Genomic DNA, 22,031 nt, shown 5'->3' with positions numbered 1-22,031 from the left:
ACATTATCAGATTTGCATTGCGCGAGGGTATCGCAATTGGATATAATTTCGGGAATATACAATCCATCCATAAACCTTAAAAAGTTTATTTGTCTTGAGGTTCTCTTAAATTTGTCACTATTGTTTATACTTTTTTTTCTCAATCTATTGGGTAATTTTTTACATTTAACTTTGTGTGAAGGAGGGTTTAAATAAACTGGTAGGTATTGTTTCAAGAACACGTTTAATTCACGGCAAATACTTTATTATATAAGCCTCCTTTTAAAATTTTAAGTTATAAAATTATCTGACACTTATTCTACCAAAATTTTTTTTTAAACATTTCATAAAATTATCATGTTCCTTTAAACAAAAATATGTATAAAACTATTAGTATATGTAAAAATATACTGAATAGAGCCTTTCACGATTATGTAAACAACATCTAACACACATAAATTATTTAAAACTGTCTGAAAACTTTCACTAACAAAAATTAATTACAAAATACAAATTAAATATAATTTCAAAATTTTTGAACTTGTCTTCAATGCATTGTAACTAAATAAAGTATAACAGACTGCTTAAAATACTTTTAAGGCTTTCGATGCCTTGCCTGATGAACTATTCTGGGATTAGAAGTCGAGCCACATCACAATAGTAAAAAGGCACAGAACTTTCACTCGTAAATTGCTGCAGGAATATTTTGAGAATCAATTGAGTACTGGAAAATGGTTTCCAGGGATACTTTCCAGGGGTCTTATTCAGGTGAATTAGTCACGATAGGACACCCTTTTTAACTCTAGTGCCAGCCAATCAAGTAAGTAGGGATCTTCTGCCTTCGACTACTGTATCGTCCAATCAAGGATGATTTTATCTTATTGGTTGTTGCTGATTAATAGAAGGTATATAGTGTTTGGCATCTTTACTCTTGCTTGCTTCTGATGTTCGTGTTAGATTTAACCATATGTTATGCTCCTTACAGCCATAATCTTTATAATTTAATATAATTATAAATTATTTCATACGATTAAAGTTTTCACAATAAATTAGAACGAATTTGATAGTGTACATGGCACTGATATTATTAATTTTTTTAATTCCACCCTTGTTTTTTTCAACCCCTTGCAGCAAGGCTCATATTATCAATATTTTTTTCAGAAAATAGTTTGAGATAAAGATGATAATATTTACAAACAATTTGAACGGATTCAATTGTGTCCTTACGAAGGGAGTTATGAATTTTTTTTTGTTTTAAAACCCTTGTTTTTTCCACCCTTTGCAATTATGGTTTGTCATATAAAAATATTTTCGGACGAAATTTTTTAGATAATATTTTTATGTTTTATAATAAAAAATGGACTAATAGTGTATTAGGTACGGATTATACTAATACGTTTAATATTAAAAAAAAAACATATTTATTCAATTCCTTGCAGCAATGGTTCGTCTTAGCAAAAATTGTTTTAGACAAAAGTTTTAGACAAAAATTATAAAATTTACAAACTCCTTGAACGAATTCGATGGCGTGACTACGAACAGAATTATGATTTTTTTTCCCCTCCAACCCTTGTAGTTATAAATGGTCGTATCAAAAATGTTTTTAGACAAATGTTTTTGGTATTACTCCTACAAGATAGAATACGTTCACTGATGTGATATTTTCCATATTAAGGGAGTTACAGCGATTATACAGTTTTTCAAAAAAACCTTCCCCATTTCTACTCCTTTTGTCAGAAACTGCCCAGTAATTAACTCGACCGAGATTTTACACAATTAGATGTTATGTATCAGTTTGGAAAATATTTGTAAAAAAATTGCTGTAGTTATCTTGTCCACAAAATTGTAATATATAAATATAAAAACTTTTATATTATATATAAACATATAAATTTTGGGTCTATGGACCATGAAACGAAAAACTATATAAACATTTTCCGGAAGTCGCACCATGGTAACGGCTACAATAGGTAGTATTTCTTCAAAATCTACCTAAACATAGGTGATAGTGTAAATAAGCTGAAAGGTTGCGTTATTCTTCCCATAAGCTCAGTGCTGTGTCGCTCGTGCCTTCAGGCTGGCAACCAGACTTCAGTAGAGCTCGCAAGAGTTCCTGGGGCTCATGACGACGCTGAAGGGCTGTGTGGTAACGGTTATTCCGCCCATGTGCTCGGTGCTGTGTCGCTCGTGCCTTCAGGCTGGCAACCAGACTTCAGTAGAGCTCGCAAGAGTTCCTGGGGCTCATGACGACGCTGAAGGGCTGTGTGGTAACGGTTATTCCGCCCATGTGCTCGGTGCTGTGTCGCTCGTGCCTTCAGGCTGGCAACCAGACTTCAGTAGAGCTCGCAAGAGTTCCTGGGGCTCATGACGACGCTGAAGGGCTGTGTGGTAACGGTTATCCCGCCCATGTGCTCGGTGCTGTGTCGCTCGTGCCTTCAGGCTGGCAACCAGACTTCAGTAGAGCTCGCAAGAGTTCCTGGGGCTCATGACGACGCTGAAGGGCTGTGTGGTAACGGTTATCCCGCCCATGTGCTCGGTGCTGTGTCGCTCGTGCCTTCAGGCTGGCAACCAGACTTCAGTAGAGCTCGCAAGAGTTCCTGGGGCTCATGACGACGCTGAAGGGCTGTGTGGTAACGGTTATCCCGCCCATGTGCTCGGTGCTGTGTCGCTCGTGCCTTCAGGCTGGCAACCAGACTTCAGTAGAGCTCGCAAGAGTTCCTGGGGCTCATGACGACGCTGAAGGGCTGTGTGGTCACGGTTATCCCGCCCATGTGCTCGGTGCTGTGTCGCTCGTGCCTTCAGGCTGGCAACCAGACTTCAGTAGAGCTCGCAAGAGTTCCTGGGGTTCATGACGACGCTGAAGGGCTGTGTGGTAACGGTTATCCCGCCCATGTGCTCGGTGCTGTGTCGCTCGTGCCTTCAGGCTGGCAACCAGAATTCAGTAGAGCTTGCAAGAGTTCCTGGGGCTCATGACGACGCTGAAGGGTTGTGTGGTAACGGTTATCCCGCCCATGTGCTCGGTGCTGTGTTGCTCGTGCCTTCAGGCTGGCAACCATACTTCAGTAGAGCTTGCAAGAGTTCCTCGGGCTCATGACGACGCTGAAAGGCTGTGTGGTGACGGTTATTCCGCCCATGTGCTCGGTGCTGTGTCGCTCGTGCCTTCAGGCTGGCAACCAGACTTCAGTAGAGCTTGCAAGAGTTCCTGGGGCTCATGACGACGCTGAAGGGCTGTGTGGTCACGGTTATCCCACTCATGTGCTCGGTGCTGTGTCGCTCGTGCCTTCAGGCTGGCAACCAGACTTCAGTAGAGCTTGCAAGAGTTCCTCGGGCTCATGACGACGCTGAAGGGCTGTGTGGTGACGGTTATCCCACTCATGTGCTCGGTGCTGTGTCGCTCGTGCCTTCAGGCTGGCAACCAGACTTCAGTAGAGCTTGCAAGAGTTCCTGGGGCTCATGACGACGCTGAAGGGCTGTGTGGTCACGGTTATCCCGCCCATGTGCTCGGTGCTAGGACGCTCCTGCCCGTCAGGGAGGGACAGGGAGAAGTTCTGCAGCAAGGAGGTGAACGTGATGAAGAGGTTGGTCCTGGCCAAGGACTCGCCGATGCAGGACCGCTTGCCCTGGCCGAACGGGAGGAGCGCCTCGTCCTTCCTCACCCTGCCCGTCTCGTCCAGGAACCTCTCTGGACGGAAGTCCTGAGGATCACCCCAGTAGTCGGGGTCCATGTGGAGATCGAACAGGTTCAGCAGTATTCTTGTTCCCTGGACACGAATTTATCACATAAACAGGCCTAGAAATACAGTCCATTCAGTCATATAGACAGGCTCAGACATACAGTCCAGACATACGAATCATTCAGACCATAAATAGTCTAGTGGTCTCCAAACTATGGCCCGTTGGCCAACATTGACCCACGATCACCATCAATCTGGCGCATGGTAGCAGGCCGGACATGTGTGGTATTCGGATCGCCATAATTTTACAGTATGATGTATAAGGAGATAATTTTTATTAAGTAAAATCCAAGATGTTTATCTTCGAAAGTAATGAAATAATGGTTTTAATGTTTTAAATGATAAGCTATTATTATTTGAAAAGTACCCGTTCTTTGGTATTCTATGTTTAAAAATAATTTGTAAAGTTGTAGTTTGTATTCCATATATGCGTTGTTAATTGTGTACAAAAATAATGTTTTATTGCTTAGGTAATAATGGAAACATTCTGTGCTTTCAGCACCCTTCATATGGTGCGATCGTAACGAGACTTGGCCGGTACTTAATTATTGTCAAGCAAAAGCATTACTTTGATTTGTGTTTGTTATTCAGGGTTTCATGCTGGTTACTGTATTGAATAAAATTGTGTTAGCTCAGCGCATCTTCTCGAAGGTTACGAATTTCCCCCAAACTAACCCAGTTGTCGGGATAGGAAATACTGGGACCTCAATACAACCTAAATTAGTCGCATGGATAGTGCCAATAATCTTTACTTTAACCTGACTCAGAAATAACCTTTAGTTCAGTAAAACAAAATGTGTTTCAAAAAACTCAATTATATGTTTTGCTCTGGAAATTTCTACCAATTTCCTACGACATTCTTTCATTCACTCTAACCATAAATACACGCTAACGAACTTCAATTTTGAAAAATTATGGCGGCAGTCTTAACCTCATATTTAGTGTCTAGTTGCAAGGGAGAAGTTTTATTTGAGTAGTTTCACGAATATAATTAAAATGTTGAACATATTAAATATGTCCCTTGCTGAATATCCACTTACCTTAGGAATGAAATACCCTTTGAAAGTGGTGTCTGTGATCGCCGCGTGAGGAACGCTCAGCGGGACAACATTAGCGAACCTGAGAATCTCGTTGATGGTAGCCTCGCAGTAGGGCAGTCTGCAACAGGGTAGTTAGACGTATCTTTAACATTGGTACTTTAACCTTTATCGAGCCATGCGTACTATGTACATGACGAAATAGTCTTGGTACGATTGTTTACTGCAATGAAAATAGTGAAACAGGTTTCCCTAACAGCATAACACTCCATTGCCATCCATGGGACATCTGTGTTGGATATGTTGGATATTCTAAGCATATACTGTGGTGATAACGGGATATCCTATAGATATTCCTGAGGCATTACAATAACCATTGCATGCCAATCGGTACGCTATTCCACCAGCACATCTGCAAGCCAACGCAATGGGATTGCTAATGATGGTGAGATAACTATGGAAATAGACACGGTGGTCTTAATGTCACCTGAAGAGATATTTGCACGAGGTACCATGGTTGTCACAGGAAAGATTTCGGATATAAAACATATCCTATAAAAATGTTCCTCAGATGTCCACAGGAAGTCCTGTTAGCGATTAAACGTTACTGAAAAAAACACGAAATAACCTCTAAGAACATCTGTATGTAAGCTAAATATGCTAACCACACACTTGTCATGGGAAAAAGAGCAAATTTATGGCTCAAACTGCCACAAAAATTGAACTACTTTTAAGCCTAAGAATGGTGCACTTACCTCGTGGCCAAATAAAAAAAAACTACACGAAATTATTTACTAAATATAATTCATACAAGAAAATTTACAACTTAATTCGTTGGATCAAAAATAGCGCCTGGCATCACGCTCCGCCACGTGGACCCGAACTTACTTACTACTTATATGATGTTCCACATCAAACATTTTTTATTACGATATAAGACAATTTCTCTGTCATCTTTTACGTGTTATAATTATGTTCCATGCTGAACTAAGGCTTGCCTCTGTCTATCCTCCGTGGTGGGCAGTCGCTCCTTGCCCACCACAGTGTCCAGTTCCTGCTGCACCTTGGCCTGCACGTCTGCACTGAGCGCCATGTGCAGTATTCCATAGGCCAGGGCGCCCGTGGTGGTGTCGCTGCCCGCGATGAACAGGTCGCTGATGAGGCCCGCTAGCTGCTTCTCTGCGGACAGGGATTTTCCTGTCATTTCAATACCATATCTCTCTTTCATTGCGACTGTTTTTATTTCTAAATTCACGATATTCAGATGCTGGTAGTATTGACACAACTCAAATTATAATAAAACTAATTAATTACGTTGCCCTTTTTCACATCATAAAAAACAATGGCAGACACTCAACATGAATCAGTGACGCAGCCCTGTCACAGGATACTGAACGCTATGGTGGGTTCGATTCGTAATATTTTATCTACAAAAAATAATGCAAATGTATTTCAGAAGGAAGGAATCCCTCACCTTAAATTTATAAATACCGACCACTTTAACAATTGTGATGGTGAATATATTCCACTGTGAAACTCTCAAATTTAAGAAAAATTGGTTGGGTTGAAGTGGTCTAAACAAATATTGCTTTAACTCAAACTATACTGTATTTATTGTTACGCAAGTCTTCCACATGGAGACAGCCTAAAGATTATGCTACACCTGCAAATTTTCGATGTCTTTGGCTTCATTTCTGAAATTTATCTATGCTCTTATCGACTTCTAATCGTAAATAAAAGTCTAAAAGAGTCTTTTTCAGGTCAATGGAGCTCTCGTCTCGGAGGTTTGTGGCTGCAGACTAAGAAACGGAAGTGTATGGAAAACAAAGGCATCTCTCTCACTTCTTTCGCTCACTGCACGTTTTAAACTTCTGCTTAAAAATTTTAGTTTCGCCTTTTATCCATTATGCATTTTACATCAAGGCTGTTTTAAACTGTTCATTTAGTGACATGCAAGAAATAATTATTACGTTTGTTAATTTAAAACCACATATATCTCAAAGCATTGTGTTCTTTTAATTAACATGAGCTTGATAATAGAGCATAACGATGAAGTGTATGTACTTACTGTTGAAGAACTCGTTTTCATCTTCTTTCGTTATTTGCTGAAGATAAAAGTATATAAGATCTTCTTTCCTTTCCTTGTCCATATCCTCTTCATGCTTTTCTATCATGCTCTGGAACAATAAAGTCTGTTTTAAGTGACCTCCTTTCAGATTCAGACTAAGAAACACGAAGATTCAAGGTAAAACCTTTTGTGCTTAGTAATGCAATTGCCACATTAGAGTGCTTGGCTGAAAAAAAAAATCTTACCTTCGAAATTTTTGGTCAATTTTCCATGTAAGAGACTTGAGTAAATGAAATAAATTTTGCAAAGCACAATTAGCCACATTGCACTTTAGTTGAATATATAAATATTTGCATCAAATAACAAAAACATATATTAAAGCAAATATGTAACATAGCTTATTAGGGCGTACTACAGCATGCGAAAACATTCAAAGCAAATAAGCAAATTTATTTTACAAACTTTGCAAAGCTTAATGCAAACTTACACGAAGTTATCTAATTGACGCTTATATAAACTTGCTACAAACAGAAATTTGGAACAAAAACGAAGATTTTAAAAGTTTTTCTTTCTAGAATGAAAACTTGATTGTAAGCTTGAACAATAATAAAAATTTAATTTTTTTTAATGTACCAAGTTTTTATAACGGACTAAAAAGTATAAAATAATTTATCTAATCGTTATGAAGGATGAAACCATTTACAGATTATTGACATTTTCTAAATTATCCTGAAAATTCATAGGTACTTGGCAAATTTTTATAGCTATTAAAATACTTGTAGGATTGGAAACGAAAAACATGGTGCGCATGCAGCAGATAATTGATGCATTAATAGCTCAACTAACAGTTTTATTGCGCCACAAAATGTGAACCGATAAATAAGTTATTTTATTAATAGCTACTCTCTACACTCTTTGTAGTTATGTATTGCATGTGCCCCATTTTTTTCGTTTCCAATCTTACAAGTATTTTAATAGCTATCAAAAGTTACCAAATGTGAATTTTCAGGATTATTTAGATAAAGTTATAAATCTGTATATGGTTTTAACCTTCATAAGTATTAGAGAAAATATTTTATACTTTTTAGTTCGTTGTAAAAACATGGTACATTAAATTTTTATTTTACTTTATTATTATTTTCTGCTTTTTAGGGTTATATGAATTACATTTTGGAATTTATTTTAAATACTTTGATGTCATTACAGAGAGATGCGATAAATTTAAGATTTAATTCAGTCTTTTATCCTTCTGGTTATATCTGAAATAGAAAAATGTCATATATACTTACCAATAATACATAAACTATTCAATTATTATTTTAGAAATAAAAGAACGAAGCAAGTAAAAATATTATTTTATAAAACTTATATTCAAATATTAAAAACTATCAATGTCAAAAGCTTTTGTCAAAATTTTAAATATGACTATTCATGATACTTGTGGTCTTAATTGTCGTTATATTTATTTTATTATTTTAAGTAAATAAAAAGTTTTTTATTTATTTTAATGATTTCTTATTAAACTAACGACTAACTGGTAATTTATATTTATTAAGAAATGATATTTGGACTTTTTTTGTATCCAACTATACCAAACGAAGTTTTTCGATACGCTTGGATCTCAGCAAAAATGGATATTCAACTTAAAATTATGAAATCTAAAATATGAAATTAATTGAAGAAAGATTAATTGAACAATACATAATTTATTTATACAATCGATTCTTGAATAGTTTGTTTAGACAGAATAAAAAAATCGATATATTCTGTTCATCTGTTACTTATATTTGAGCTATATTCAAGTATATAGCTGATCGAGAAGTTAGTTATAAATCGATAGTAATTTTTTTTTGAAAAAAAAAAAAAAAAAAAAATCAACACAAAAGCGAGTCAGAGATACATTGTATCGGGTAAAAATTTAAATCGTATAGTGAACGTAATTCTTCTACTACTTATTTTTTTTCTTCTGTTTTGTTCTTTTTTTTGTTTAGTTTTTTTTTATCTCTTTCTTCTCCTTTTCGTTTTTCTTAATCTTTTTTCACATTTTCATGCATTGTCATCCACTTCTGAGCTATGGTCCAAATTTCAAGTATTTAGCCTAGCTCATCGGGAAATTAGTTTAAAATCAATTGCAAAATTCCACCCGGACAGACATACGAGGAAGCCAGTTAATAAAGACATGGTAATAAACACATATTAAAATTGTCTGGAAAGTTTAACTCTGGATGTCGAACTCAATGATTTAAAGTCGATTGACCTAAGCTAATATATTAACTTTTATCATACGATTTTCATTCCGCAAGTACAGCGCAAGGATTTTGTGAAATAAATTTCATAAATTAAAAATATACGTACATATAGAATCCTCCATTTAAAGGTAAAGTTATTTATAGTTTTTTCATTGGGTCTGTGAATCGACAAAGACCCCAACTGAGAAGAAAAAAAAGGTGTTTACCTGGCTGAAACAAGTATTGATTCATTCTTCTGAGCTGGAATCCCCCAACAGATTTGACGTTTATGACTTAGACACAGACGCGAGTAGTAGTATATAATATTTCCTATAGCGGTAGGGTTCAGGGTATGGTGCTGTGCTGACAACCACCATCTTGAATTGTGATGAAACGATGGTCATTTCTGGAGTAAAATTTCCTCAAAATTCCTCAGATATTCCTCAAAATTCCTTAAGATTCCTTTAAATTTTCCTAATTTTAGGGAAAAATTCCTGTTTCGAAAGAAAATTTTCCATTTTATTCGTCAAAAAAGTAAGAGGCTTGAATTGTTCCCATTAAGGCCTAAATTCACCATTTAGAAGCATCCAATAAGCCTCTGGAGGGTGCTTTGAATTTGACTTTGGCAGCCATCTTGGATGATATCACATAGGCCATATTGAAAATTCAGAATTTGTATCAAATAATCAAGAACAAATATAAATTAATAAAAATGTAATGAATAAAATTTTATTGAAAAAACTTTCCACCATTTATAATTTGACTGCCATCTTGAAAATCCATAATTTTAAAGATAGGATAACGGGAATATTTTTAAAATTTATAAAAATAATATTCAATTAACTTTTGATAAAAACATACTTATGTCATAAAGTGCTTGGTTCAAATTCTACGAGATCATACTATTAAATATGGCAATAAACCCTTCCTCCACGGAAGCCACCAACAGACTGCTCTCCCACTGCCAAGGCCGATATTACATCAGCCAGTAGGATGAAATGGCAGCTATAATGTTCTCGTCTGCTGGAGGTCACCATATTGGATCTGACATGACATATTGTTGCCTTCTGCTAGAGGGTGCGGTCTCCATATTAGCTTAATTTTTACTCACTATAGTGCAGTAATTATTTATTTACAGATAGCCAACTATCGCGATTGCCGCCATTTTGTCGGCTATCTTGGCGCCATCTTGATAATCTGCCATTATTTAACTAGATATTCGGGGAAAATCCAAAAATCATAAAAAAAATCAAAAATTAAAATCATTATTAATTAAATCAATTCCTGTCCTTAGTTAAATTCCTGAACGATAAAAAAAGATTATTTACTTAAGTGACAAGTTCTAGAAAAAATACAAAATTTCAAAAAAAAAAATTTATTAAATATGTTCAAATATACAACAGGAACACTTCCTGAAGTTAAAATCCAATTAAAATTTAGTTATGCATTGGCTTTAATTCTTAGCTCAAATAGCTTTACTGAAGACAGATACCAGCCAGATCCTTTACTGACATAGTCTTCCATGTCCCGACAGAGTTTCTCGATACTGTGTTTAACCGACTCCTTAACATCCTCAGAAATGAAAAACAGAGTATTCATAGTTTTAAAAATGCACTTCTTCTTTTGGTCCTCGAACCAATACGGTTTCCATATACCCAGTCCAGACAATAAATTATATTCAAAAGGTCCGTACGTTGCTACTTCATCAGTAAGCTGATTGATAATGTTCTGCTTGATAATAGTAGTCTTTCAACATTACACGAAATGCAGATTTAGCCGAGGGGAATCAATTATCATTTTCCTTTAATGCACCGAGCACAGTCTTGGGTTTAGTTTCATATCCAGGCGTCATTGCAATCGGTTGCTGCCCCTCTGCTTGTGTGCTTGTACGCATACGAGTGTCCAAACTAAACCGATGAAACGAAATCTCTGCAGGTAGTTCCACAGTACACACACAGACTTCACCTTTATAGTTTAAACTCAGTTTCAAATTATCAATACAAGTTAACCTGTAGGACACTCATTAAAGCAAAACTACATACGAGAAGGATTCTTTATATATTTCCTCCTCTCGGGTCTTCGTGCATTATAGACAAATGTGAACGATATATCACTGCAGCTGCAAGGATGTCTAGTCGATGAATACGAACATTTCAGGCTCAAACGGATGTTGATACAACTGCCATAGTACCAAATCCTGCTGCACTCTTAAGCGCGTAGATGCACAGCTGTTGCACCGAAACCTTTACTTTCTGTCGCACGACAGGGCCTTTGCATGTCTTGAGTGTATTTTCAACTTATTATTTCTTGTAAATTGCCTGCGACACTTTTTACATCTAAACATTTTGCGAGAAAATGAGAATTTATTCTTCACATGTCGACTAGCATTACTGTTGTTCGAGAAAATCTTGTCACAGTAATGACACCGATGCTGGAAGACGCCGAGGCACCTTCAGTGGACATCATTGATGCTAGTAGTACTGCAGCCATTGATGTCACCTTCGCTGGTGAAACATAATTCATCGAGGTTTCGTCTGCAGCCAGCAAAGTTTCTTCTGCCGGTAGAACCACGCCTGTTGAATTATCTTCTAGTGTTGTTGGTGGAGATTATACACATTCCATCGGGATCTGGGTGGTCGCTGACAAGATATCCGCTGTCAATGATACAAATTTCATCAAGGTCTTTGTGGTTGTCGTCAACGATGTCAATGGGATCTGCATCGCCGTCGTCATCACTGCCATCAGGATCCCCGGTTCCTGACGTCGATTGAACAGCATCCAAAAGTCATCGTGTTTGTCGTCGCCGAAGCCAATGGGATCTGCGCCGTCGCTACCACTAATGTCCCCGTTGACGATGATGGAACTCCATTGGGTTCACCTTTAAAGATGGTAAAAATGCCATCAAGTTCTCAATAATAGTATGAGACGAGTAAAACTAGCCGATTTGCACTGTACCACAACTAGAGTTGGACTGAAAGTTTTCTCGTCTGGACTCGCTTTTATACCCGTGGCCGCAGGAATAATATGCAAGTATAAACAAGAACCATTTACAATTATACCCTAGTCAAAATAACATTCAAAAAAGAAAGCACACTTAAAAAAGGAGCACATTTGGAAGAACATTCAATGAAAAAAGAGGACGCACAGTGACACATATTCAACATAAATTACTCACACTGGACACATTTAATACAAAAAGGACACACACTAGTAACAGCCGACAAAAAGGTCATACCCTGGACACAAAAATTCTACAAGGACATACAATAGACATACAGTCACAAAAATGACACAAATAGACGCAGTGTACATACTGGACACGCAATGCACACACTGGACATGCAATGCACACAATGGACACACAATGCAAATACTGAAATCACCCTGGACATGCACTGCACATATTGAGCACACTAGACATGCGTTGCATGCAATGGACATGCAATGCAAACACTGAACACACACTGGACACACTGGACACACCTTCGACAGAAAAGACACACAATAAACAAAACATACACTCATTTGACAAAGAGTACACACAATCGACAAAAAGGACACACTGTCACACATTCGACAAAAAGGATACACACTAGACACACTGGACACACCCTGGACACACAATGTACACACGCTTGACACACTGGACACACTTTCGACAAAAATGGCTGCAGTCTTTATAAAACGAGGCTAGATGTACTCAGATCATTTTACATAGTTAGATGTTTCAAGTTCGGGTTCCAGGCTTGCCTTGGCACGTATTGCAGACTTGACTTCGCACATTTAACTAAAAGGTCGTACTTTTACACGACCATTCAACTCGGTAGGATAAGACTGACAATTTACGATAGGCTACAATGTTTCCAACTCTCTTTGACTCCAAATGTCCCTGGCTCCAACTGTTCCAACGACATTTGGCTACAAGGATACGAAGATACAAGTCTGCGAGGTGACATGGATGCTTGGCTACGAAGCTACAAGTCTACGAGACTACAAGCCCATAAGGCTACGAGGCTATGAGGCTACATGTCTACAAAGCTCTAACTGGGTACAGTAGCTTCATTCAGCAGCGAGAGTTAATTTATTTCATACAAGAAATTTGTCGCCAGTTTTTCCTATTCCTACCAACAGATTCCACTAAGTGTTGTTTTGACTGTAAATATTATTTATTTTTCATGTGGGATACTTGATGCCCACTCACTATCGCAAGAGAAGGAGGGATTCACTAAACATCAAGGGGAAGGAAGTTCATCTTGCATGATAGCGCTTCTCAGTTGTTTAAAAGCATAGTATTCAACTAAGTAATGCATTTTTTTATTTGAATTCCCCCTATTAAAATATTGTAAGTTCTGATTTAGTAACAGGACTTCAGCAATCTATACGAAACTCTGAAGAAAATTGCCTATCTTATCTCGAAAAAAAATATACATGCAGGGATTGTTTTATCAGGAATAACAGAAACACTCGGAGAATATCAGCAAGTCTCGCCAAGAATAACCAGGACCACACGGATAAATGCAACAAATATTGACATGAATAATTAGGAGCACACGGAAAAACCAACATACATCTGCTTAATCAAGCTAAAAAAATCACAAAAACCTTATATTAAAAAAATTTACAAAAACTTCTGGCTTGTGCAAGAACTCTATCCTTGCTGAACAAAGGAAAAGTTTCAACTCGAACAACTAGAAGTTGTTTGTAATTTTTTTTTAATATATATTTTCGTGATTTACTGAGCCTGTAGGAAAAACGTAATAACAATTAATAATAGAGCTGTACTGATTCAAAAAATTTTTCCTACGTACCGATACGCCGATATGCCTATACAACTGTTGCCGATTCACCGATTCCGAACCAATTCAGAAGAAAACCAATTGTGTTAAAAAAATTTCATAATTTTACTAGATTACCAAAAATAACTCATTCTAATAAAAGCATGCAACACATATTTACATGTATTTTAGTTTATAAACGGAATATAACCTCTCTTTTTTAACTCATATTTTTAGCTTGTTTTCCTTCGTTTACGACCGTTAGTTGCTTATTTAAACACGAATTTACTAATGGAGGCTGGGAAATTAATTTTTTAATACGCAATAATATAAAATAATATAATTTAATAATAGATTACAATTAAATATATTGTTTTACAAAATACGAAGTTAAAAATAATGAATTTAAAATTCGCTACAAGATTATGTACATGTTTACGATTCAAGAACGGGAATTATAATACGATCTTGACAGGTGCGGGGCCAAAATTTACTGTACCAAACAATTATACGGAATTGCCTTTTATATCGTCGCTTTAGATGGGAAACAGTAAAGGTAATTTACGTTATGTAAACTCCTATATTATTTGGTTACTATTTTTTTGTCAATTTTAATCAAAGTTTTTTTTATTGTTTTTATTTAATTTATTATCTTATTTTAATGAAACAAGAAGAGCTCAAACATAGATTACTATATACGTGCCTCCACATAGTTTCCGACGATGTATTCCTGCTTTATCATCAGACCCTCAGCAGTTCATATACAGAAGCCATAAGAAAAATATTTATTACAGCGCCCTCTGGCGAGTTAACACCATAACACCTAACTAAGAACCATCGCCGATGAATCACAAACATTTTTCAGATAACCGAATCTAAATCTGTCAAGCCGTTGTGGAAATAAATGGGAACATTCTTTTTTGCATACACAAACAACCTCTCACCCTAAACGCATACACCTTCTCCGTTCCGTCGTAAATACTAACAAACATAACAAATCGGTGGATAATTTAACTTCTTATGAAATAGTACGTAACGCAGATGTGGTTGAAAAATATTTACTATTTAAAACCAAATGTTCTCAAAACATATTTATCATATAAAGGTTATATTTTTATTATGAATAATGTTTAAAAATATCTATAATATCTATTAAATTAGGGATTAATGCTGTATATAGTTTAAAACCTGTTATTCTGTATATAATTGTTTTATACAAATATTTATTTTACAACATTAACAGTTTGTCATTTAAAATTGACATTTAAAAATAAACAATATTTTTCAAATGAGTCAAGCCTTTTGAGGAAAAAATTGGTGCTTTAACAATATAAATAAATTCATATTATTAATAGTTGAATAAAAAGATTCAAAATCTCATTACTGCATTATATTTACCTGACAAATACATTATTTTTTTCTAGTAGGTAAATGCGTTAAAATAACTTTTTATATTTCTACTAGTCGTAGTAAGTATATGTCTAGACTTAATAATTATTTTACATTTTTTTTTTCAAAATCTCTGTCAATTAAATAAAGGCGAATTCTTTATGTGCCGTATTTTTTTTACACTAATAGCTACTTGTGGTAATGTCTTGGCATTTTTTCAAACATTTATCTTGATTGATTCTTGCATTTTGGGTTCAGACAAATCTATACTAATAGAAAAACTATTCGAGGTGAAAAGTCTGTCCTAGGATGAAATTAAAAAAAAAAACTACTGGACACTGCTGTTAACATTATTAGAAATCAAAAATATAGTTTAAATTTTTTTGTCTGTTTTTGTTTGTTTGTCTGTCTGTTTGTTTCAGCCTCACTCGAAAACTAATTTACAGAATTTTATGTATTTTCTTTTATTACTGAGGTCTTTGGCTAATATAAATTCTAGGGTATTACTAATTAAAGAAAGGGTGTATAAATGGGTAAATATCGTTTTAAAATAATTGATTATATCTCTGAAACTAATCAAGGTAAAAAAAATATTTTTGGGACCAATTATTAACATTTGAAAACATCCAACAAAAATTTAAAATTTTGTGAAATTCAACTTCTGAGTGGTGAAAAAGGGGAAGTATGTATTTAATATTAATAATTATATCTCCGAATTTAATTCTGAAGTTAATTAAGTGTAATAAATGATATTTGGTACCAAAAACATACGAATACTATGAATCACACTATATGTAATTTGCAAAATTCAACCCTTTAGGGGTGAAAAAAAGGTAGGTATATTAAAAAACTTTAATAATATCTCTATATTTAGCCAAGCGTGATAAATGATGTTGGTACCAATAATAAAAATACGAAAACTACTAACCATAATTTTTATATTTTCGAAATACAACCCTTAATTGATGAAAAATATCAATTTAGTTTTAAAATTAATCATTATATATCCGAATAAAATTAAGCATACTTACATTTTTTGGTACCAATAACTAACGTAAGAAAACTACCAACCAAAACCATTTTTAAAAATTTAACCCCAAATATTGTCAACCTAATGAAATGAAAAGGAGGAAATTGTGATTTCATCATGTGTATTCAACACTCTAACACAGAAATTGTACAGTCAGTTAATTGATCTATACGAAAAATTTAAAAGGCCTACGTATATCCACTTTAAAAAATATAATCTAAAAACGGGTTTGTTATGAAATAATTATTTTATGTAACTTAGCTGACAAATTTATTGTGTCTATTTATTTTTAAAATGTTTGGAATTAATCACATAATTTTCTTTCATTGGTAAGATTTTAGCACTACTTTGAAATTGCGCGAGCGAAGCCATGGGCATTAAGCTAGTTAGCATGCACTTTTGTCTATATTCAACCGTAGAAAAGGGGTGTACAGGTGGTTAATCAATCTTATTATAAAAATCGTATCTCTGAAGCTTATCAAGCGGGATGTAAGTTTTGCGGTATGATTTACAAACATGCAAAATATACCAACTATTTCCAACTACTTGCTGAAACTATACTTTTTAAGTGGTGTAGAATTTTAAAATTTAATATCTTCTGATCAAATCAAAAATAATTTAAAATATTAGCCATGATTAATAAACATACCTTGAACTACCTTCTCTTATTCAACGTTCCCCTAAATATCACCTTTTAAGTTGTAATAGGGGTAAATATAATTTTTCAAATACAAAAAAATAACCTTATGTATCCACTAAATCAGTATTGGCAAGATACATTTAAAATTAATATAAATACAAGTTATTAAAATTATTTTGGATTTATCAACAGTAGAAAAGGGGCCGTTCAAGTATTACGTAAGCACTATAGGGGGGCCGGGGGGGGTCTCTGCTTTGCTTATTTTTGATGACATTTTGACTGGTGGGGGTGGGGGTGGGGGTGTTTCTAGAAGGTGATTACGTCAGCAGTAGTTATTTACTTTTTTACACATATGGCAACCCACACATTGTCTATGTTTGAAAACGAAACGCATTTTTGGGGATTCCCACAAATAATGTAGCCTATACGTTTAGGTACTCGCTTAGAACCGAGTAGGGGAATTACCGCGCGCTATTCACTTCTCTAAATTTCTTTCGTCAATCTATTGTTATGTTTCGGCACGATTGACGATTTGACGTATTGTAAGCAATGCAAAGTAAGTTCATGTTTGTGTTACCGTTGATCCACTTCCGCCAAAGTTGAATTTTTTAATTAAGATTTAGTTTCAAATAGAAAAATCCAAGTTATACCTAAAATTGTTCTAAAGTTTTAAACAATCTTATACAAATACGAAAGTACAAAATGTACAGGAGTTAGTTAACGAAGTGTGGCGTAATTGTAAGTTACAAGCAAAGTCCGACAAGGAACTTGATATTATTGTCTCTAAGAGAATTGAAGAAGAATTGTAAGCAGCGACTAAGAATAAATCCGATCTACTACGTTTTTATTTTCCAAGGTGAGTGATGAAACCATTTTAGGTATGAGTACTAAAAATATAATACACTACATTAGAAATATTACACTACACTAGAAATATTAGAAATCTCCAAAACCTTTCTCTTTAAATTTTGTAAAGAAAACAATAATTTAGACGTTTACTTATTAGCAGATATTATGACCTACCTCAAATTTAAGAGGTAATGTTCATTAGATCGATTTATTCCTTATGATTGACTCCATCGATTGATCACAAAAATGCAGGGTGTTAACTTTCTGTTTTTGACGGGTTCGATTCCCGGCTGTGGCTTTTAAATAATCTTTGAATGCCATTTTTAATGTGGCCTAAAAGAGTATTTCGAATACAATAAGAAACAGGATTGATAAGCAAACAAGTATTTTGAGTTGATTATCGTTTTTCTATTACAAAATGTATAGATTTTTTTTTTTCAAAAATTTAGGGAAGATCTTTTAGGCACGCTTTCTTGTAACTATAACGGTATCATACCCTTACTAACGCGTCTCAATAATCGACCCTGTATTTGATCACATAAATGTATGAAACTGCGGATTAATTTTCGCCATGTTAAATTAAATTAATAATATTAAATGTACTCACTATAGTGTGTATGTAACGACCCTTTTTGGTCACACCTTTATATGTTTGTAGCTTAATAAGAGAATCATTAGCAGTACCTAATATAGCATGTTTTAATTTTTAGGCAACGAATACCTGTAAGCCTGGAGAAAAAACACAAATTATACAGCCAGCTTCAAATACTAAAGAAAAGGAAGAAGACGACATGAAACCCGAAGTGGAATCACAACAGCAATGCGAAAACACAGAAAATTTAGATAAACAGCAGAGAGAAAAACCCTCTCAGGAAGCTATGAAAAATAAGATTGCTCTACTCGAGAAAAATCTGAATGCTTTGTATTCTGCCAGAGATACAATGCCAAGCCGTGTTGAAGTTGATATACAGGTCATTAAGTTGCGCGAAGATTTAAAAGCAGCGAAACAGTCTTTAAACAGGAAGATTCAAAACGCAGTTGCCCAGAAGAAACACAGAGATGGTATGAAAAGAAAGTTAGAATATATTTGTCATGAATATCCCTGAGGGATTCAGTGGGACGTCCTAGCTTAGAAAACGATCAACCATTACTATTGAAAACAATTGCGGATATTGCTTTATTTGGGAGTGCAGCAGATTATAGAAGACGAACGGAATCTATTCGTAGTGTAAAAACTCTTGATGAACTCACACAAGAATGACGTAAAATAGGATTTGCCATTAGTCGAAGTGGTACATATCTTCGTTTGATTCCCAGAAAATCTAATTCTGCAGAGGGACAAAGGAAGACATGTATCGACAGTCCCTGTTAAGCTCACTTGGGCTCAGACTGATCACCACAAAAGCCACTTAGATAGCAATTTCGCTGAAACATCAATTATTTGGAGAACATAGCATCCATACTTGGACCAGATCAAGTATTTTTCATATCTCAAGATGATAAAGCTCGGGTCCCTATTGGTATAACTGCAGCAAATAAGCAAGCACCTCTTCTAATGCACATGAAATATAGAATCAAATTGCCCGATCACGATTGGGTAATCGCAAGTGGCATAAATTAATACCATCAGTTTATGCTGGTATCAAAATCACTTCCAGTATGCTAGGAAAACCGCAAGCCGTTGGATATTCTGGACCAACATACATCGCTATCCGAAGTGGAAAGCATAGTTCATCTTCTGCTAATACTCATGCTCAGGATTTCGAGACGCTTCTCGAACTTGAAAAGTTTCAAGCATTAGCTAAAACTGACCATGGATTGGTAAAACCAGTGGTAATCATGTCGGTTGATGGAGGGCCAGATGAAAATCCGCGTTATCAAAATGTTATAGGGTTTGCTATACAACACTTTAAGCGACATAATCTCGATGCATTGTTTTTAGCTACCAATGCTCCTGGCAGAAGTGCGTATAACAGAATAGAGCCCAGAATGGCTCCTCTTAGTTGGGAACTGGTTGGTTTGATATTGCCTCATGACCATTTTGGGTCTCATTTGGATGAACGTGGCGTTACAATTAATGAACATTTAGAAAGATCCAATTTCGAGTTTGCAGGAAATGTGTTAGCTGCAGTATGGAGTTCAATGGAAATTGATGGCTATCATGTTACGGCAAAATATGTTGGGCCGGGCGAACAAGATCTTTCTGATTTCCCAGACATTAAATGGTATTCAGAACATTTGCGTGAAAGCCAATACTTGCTTCAAATTGTAAAATGTAGAAACATAGAGTGCTGTCGTCCAAGAAGTGGCATATTTAGATTACTAGACAACAGGTTTCTTCCACCACCAGTAAAAGTAAAACAAACAGTTGATTTCTTGGTTTTGGATGATGGAGGGCAATTTCTCAATCTTCCAGTCAATTTAGCTCTATGCTTAAATGCTTCAATCAAAGACTTCCTGCAAATGCCCTACGATTATTTTTGTCCGACGATAAAATTGAAGCTATCAAGTCTAACATGCAAAACGTGTGGTCTTTATCATACTTCGGTCAAGTCACTAAATCGTTACTTCGAGAAGATCCATAAAAAAGTAAACACGCACACTGATATGAAAGTTAGGCCTATAAGAGTCGCTGATCGTCGTGCTAATGAACTGATGTGCATTATTCAAAATTTACAGCACCACGATGTTGAATGGCTCGATGAGAACGACGTAGACATTCCAAAATTGGATGAAAGTGAGCAGACAGGCAACATTGAGCAGCAAAATCCAATATTATCGAAAACTTAGAATCATGGATTTGGATGTCATGTACTGAAGACTGTTAATTGGAATTAATATGTATACCAAAAATTTAAAAGAAGTTTGTTTTGTTCGTAATATTACTTAAGATTATAATATTTGTACCTTACGCTATGTTGAATACCGTGTCAATAACGTTTGTTTAAATAATGAATATTATGTGCGTTAAAGTCCTCTATCGTAAATCTATTTTATTTCTAGTTATAACTGCTGCTCATGAATCAATAAAAAAACAGAATACATTAAAGAAAAATGCATATAAAATGTTTACACAAGAATGGAAAGGAGGGGGGGGGGGGTAAGAGCTTTGCTTACTTTTGCTGACAAGGGGGATTGGGGGGGGGAGGGTTAATAACTCTGCTTAAGTAATATGTACTTGAACAGCCCCAAAGAACGGCATAAGATTAGTTTAAATCAAATATTTAGTACTGAATTTTCACATAGGCATTCCTGTGGAAAAAGAGGAGAGAGATGAACATTTTGGGAATTTTGTACTAAGCATAACTAAAAATCAACAATAATGTTTGAAAATAAATTTTGATACCTTAATTAAACATTTTAAAGAAAGATGCGATTGTTTCAAAAATCTTAAAACACTGTAGGCATCTGTTTTAAGGGGAAATTATTTTATTATTATTATTTATTTCAAGGATAGCTACAACCAAAATAAATGAATGTGTAAACGATAGCATAATCTTAATTGGTTTAATTGGTTACCTCATGAAATAAAATATTCCCTTTCGGTACAGCCTGCAGGCATAGGTAGATTTCGAAGTAGATTAGTAGAACTCGATGGTTTGAATGTAAAGGTTTTTGGGGAAGCCACATGATTGGACCATTACGTCCTATCCACTGTTTGAACTACGCATGGTCCTGGCTCATAGCCGTCTTTTTCCGCATACGAATACCACTTCGCTGCACGTATTCCTTAACTTAGGCACAAGGTGTTCCCCACTCGCCACTTGATGCAACCACAGCTGTACTGGCTGGCTCTTTGCTGAGCAGCAGGCCTGCTTTCACATGAAAGGACACCGAACCAATTCCATTTTTATCAACTTATATTCCAACTCGCATATTTACGTCAAAATACGGAATTATATATTTTTTTAATTCCTTTTAAAAATCAAATTAAAACCCATCTTATTTGTACTGAGGTAAGTTTTTTTTCAGATGTCTTCAATTTGGACTGGTAAAAGTGAAACATTTGTTTCGTGAGATAAGGTCTAAAAAATCAACTTAACGAATAAAATTAAACTGTAGTCAATATTTATTTACTGTTTATATCTAGTAATAGCAGTGCCTTAGTAACACATGAGAAAAATGACGGTTTTCAAAACAGCCTGCACCTTTTTATGTGTGATAAATGTATAGTGTTATTTTAAAATATTACAGAAGGCTTCGTTTTACAATGATAGTTGCAGTTAAATAAAGTTGTGTTGATGTTTCATTCGCACATTTTTTTTCAAAATCTCACTTGAAACATCATCTCAACATCCCATC

At 35.4% G+C, this 22,031-nt stretch overlaps 1 protein-coding gene across 2 annotated transcripts in view; it reads right to left on the bottom strand.

Moving 5' to 3' along the window:
- Positions 1–206: 206 nt before the first annotated feature.
- The window catches only part of LOC134527535 (methyl farnesoate epoxidase-like), a 134,273-nt gene continuing 112,448 nt past the window's right edge, over positions 207–22,031 (bottom strand). For both annotated transcript variants that reach the window (XM_063360293.1, XM_063360294.1), the window contains exons 5-8: positions 6,819–6,927; positions 5,749–5,929; positions 4,754–4,871; positions 207–3,740 (exon numbers count right to left, since the gene is read on the bottom strand). In XM_063360293.1, the coding sequence (XP_063216363.1) occupies positions 3,402–3,740; positions 4,754–4,871; positions 5,749–5,929; positions 6,819–6,927 (747 nt within the window). In that variant the 3' untranslated portion in view covers positions 207–3,401. The remainder of the gene's footprint in view (positions 3,741–4,753; positions 4,872–5,748; positions 5,930–6,818; positions 6,928–22,031) is intronic.

The sequence above is a fragment of the Bacillus rossius genome, chromosome 1 (assembly GCF_032445375.1).
Source record: "Bacillus rossius redtenbacheri isolate Brsri chromosome 1, Brsri_v3, whole genome shotgun sequence".
Classification (NCBI taxonomy): Eukaryota; Metazoa; Arthropoda; class Insecta; order Phasmatodea; family Bacillidae; genus Bacillus; species Bacillus rossius.
This window is presented reverse-complemented; position numbering and strand designations above follow the sequence as displayed.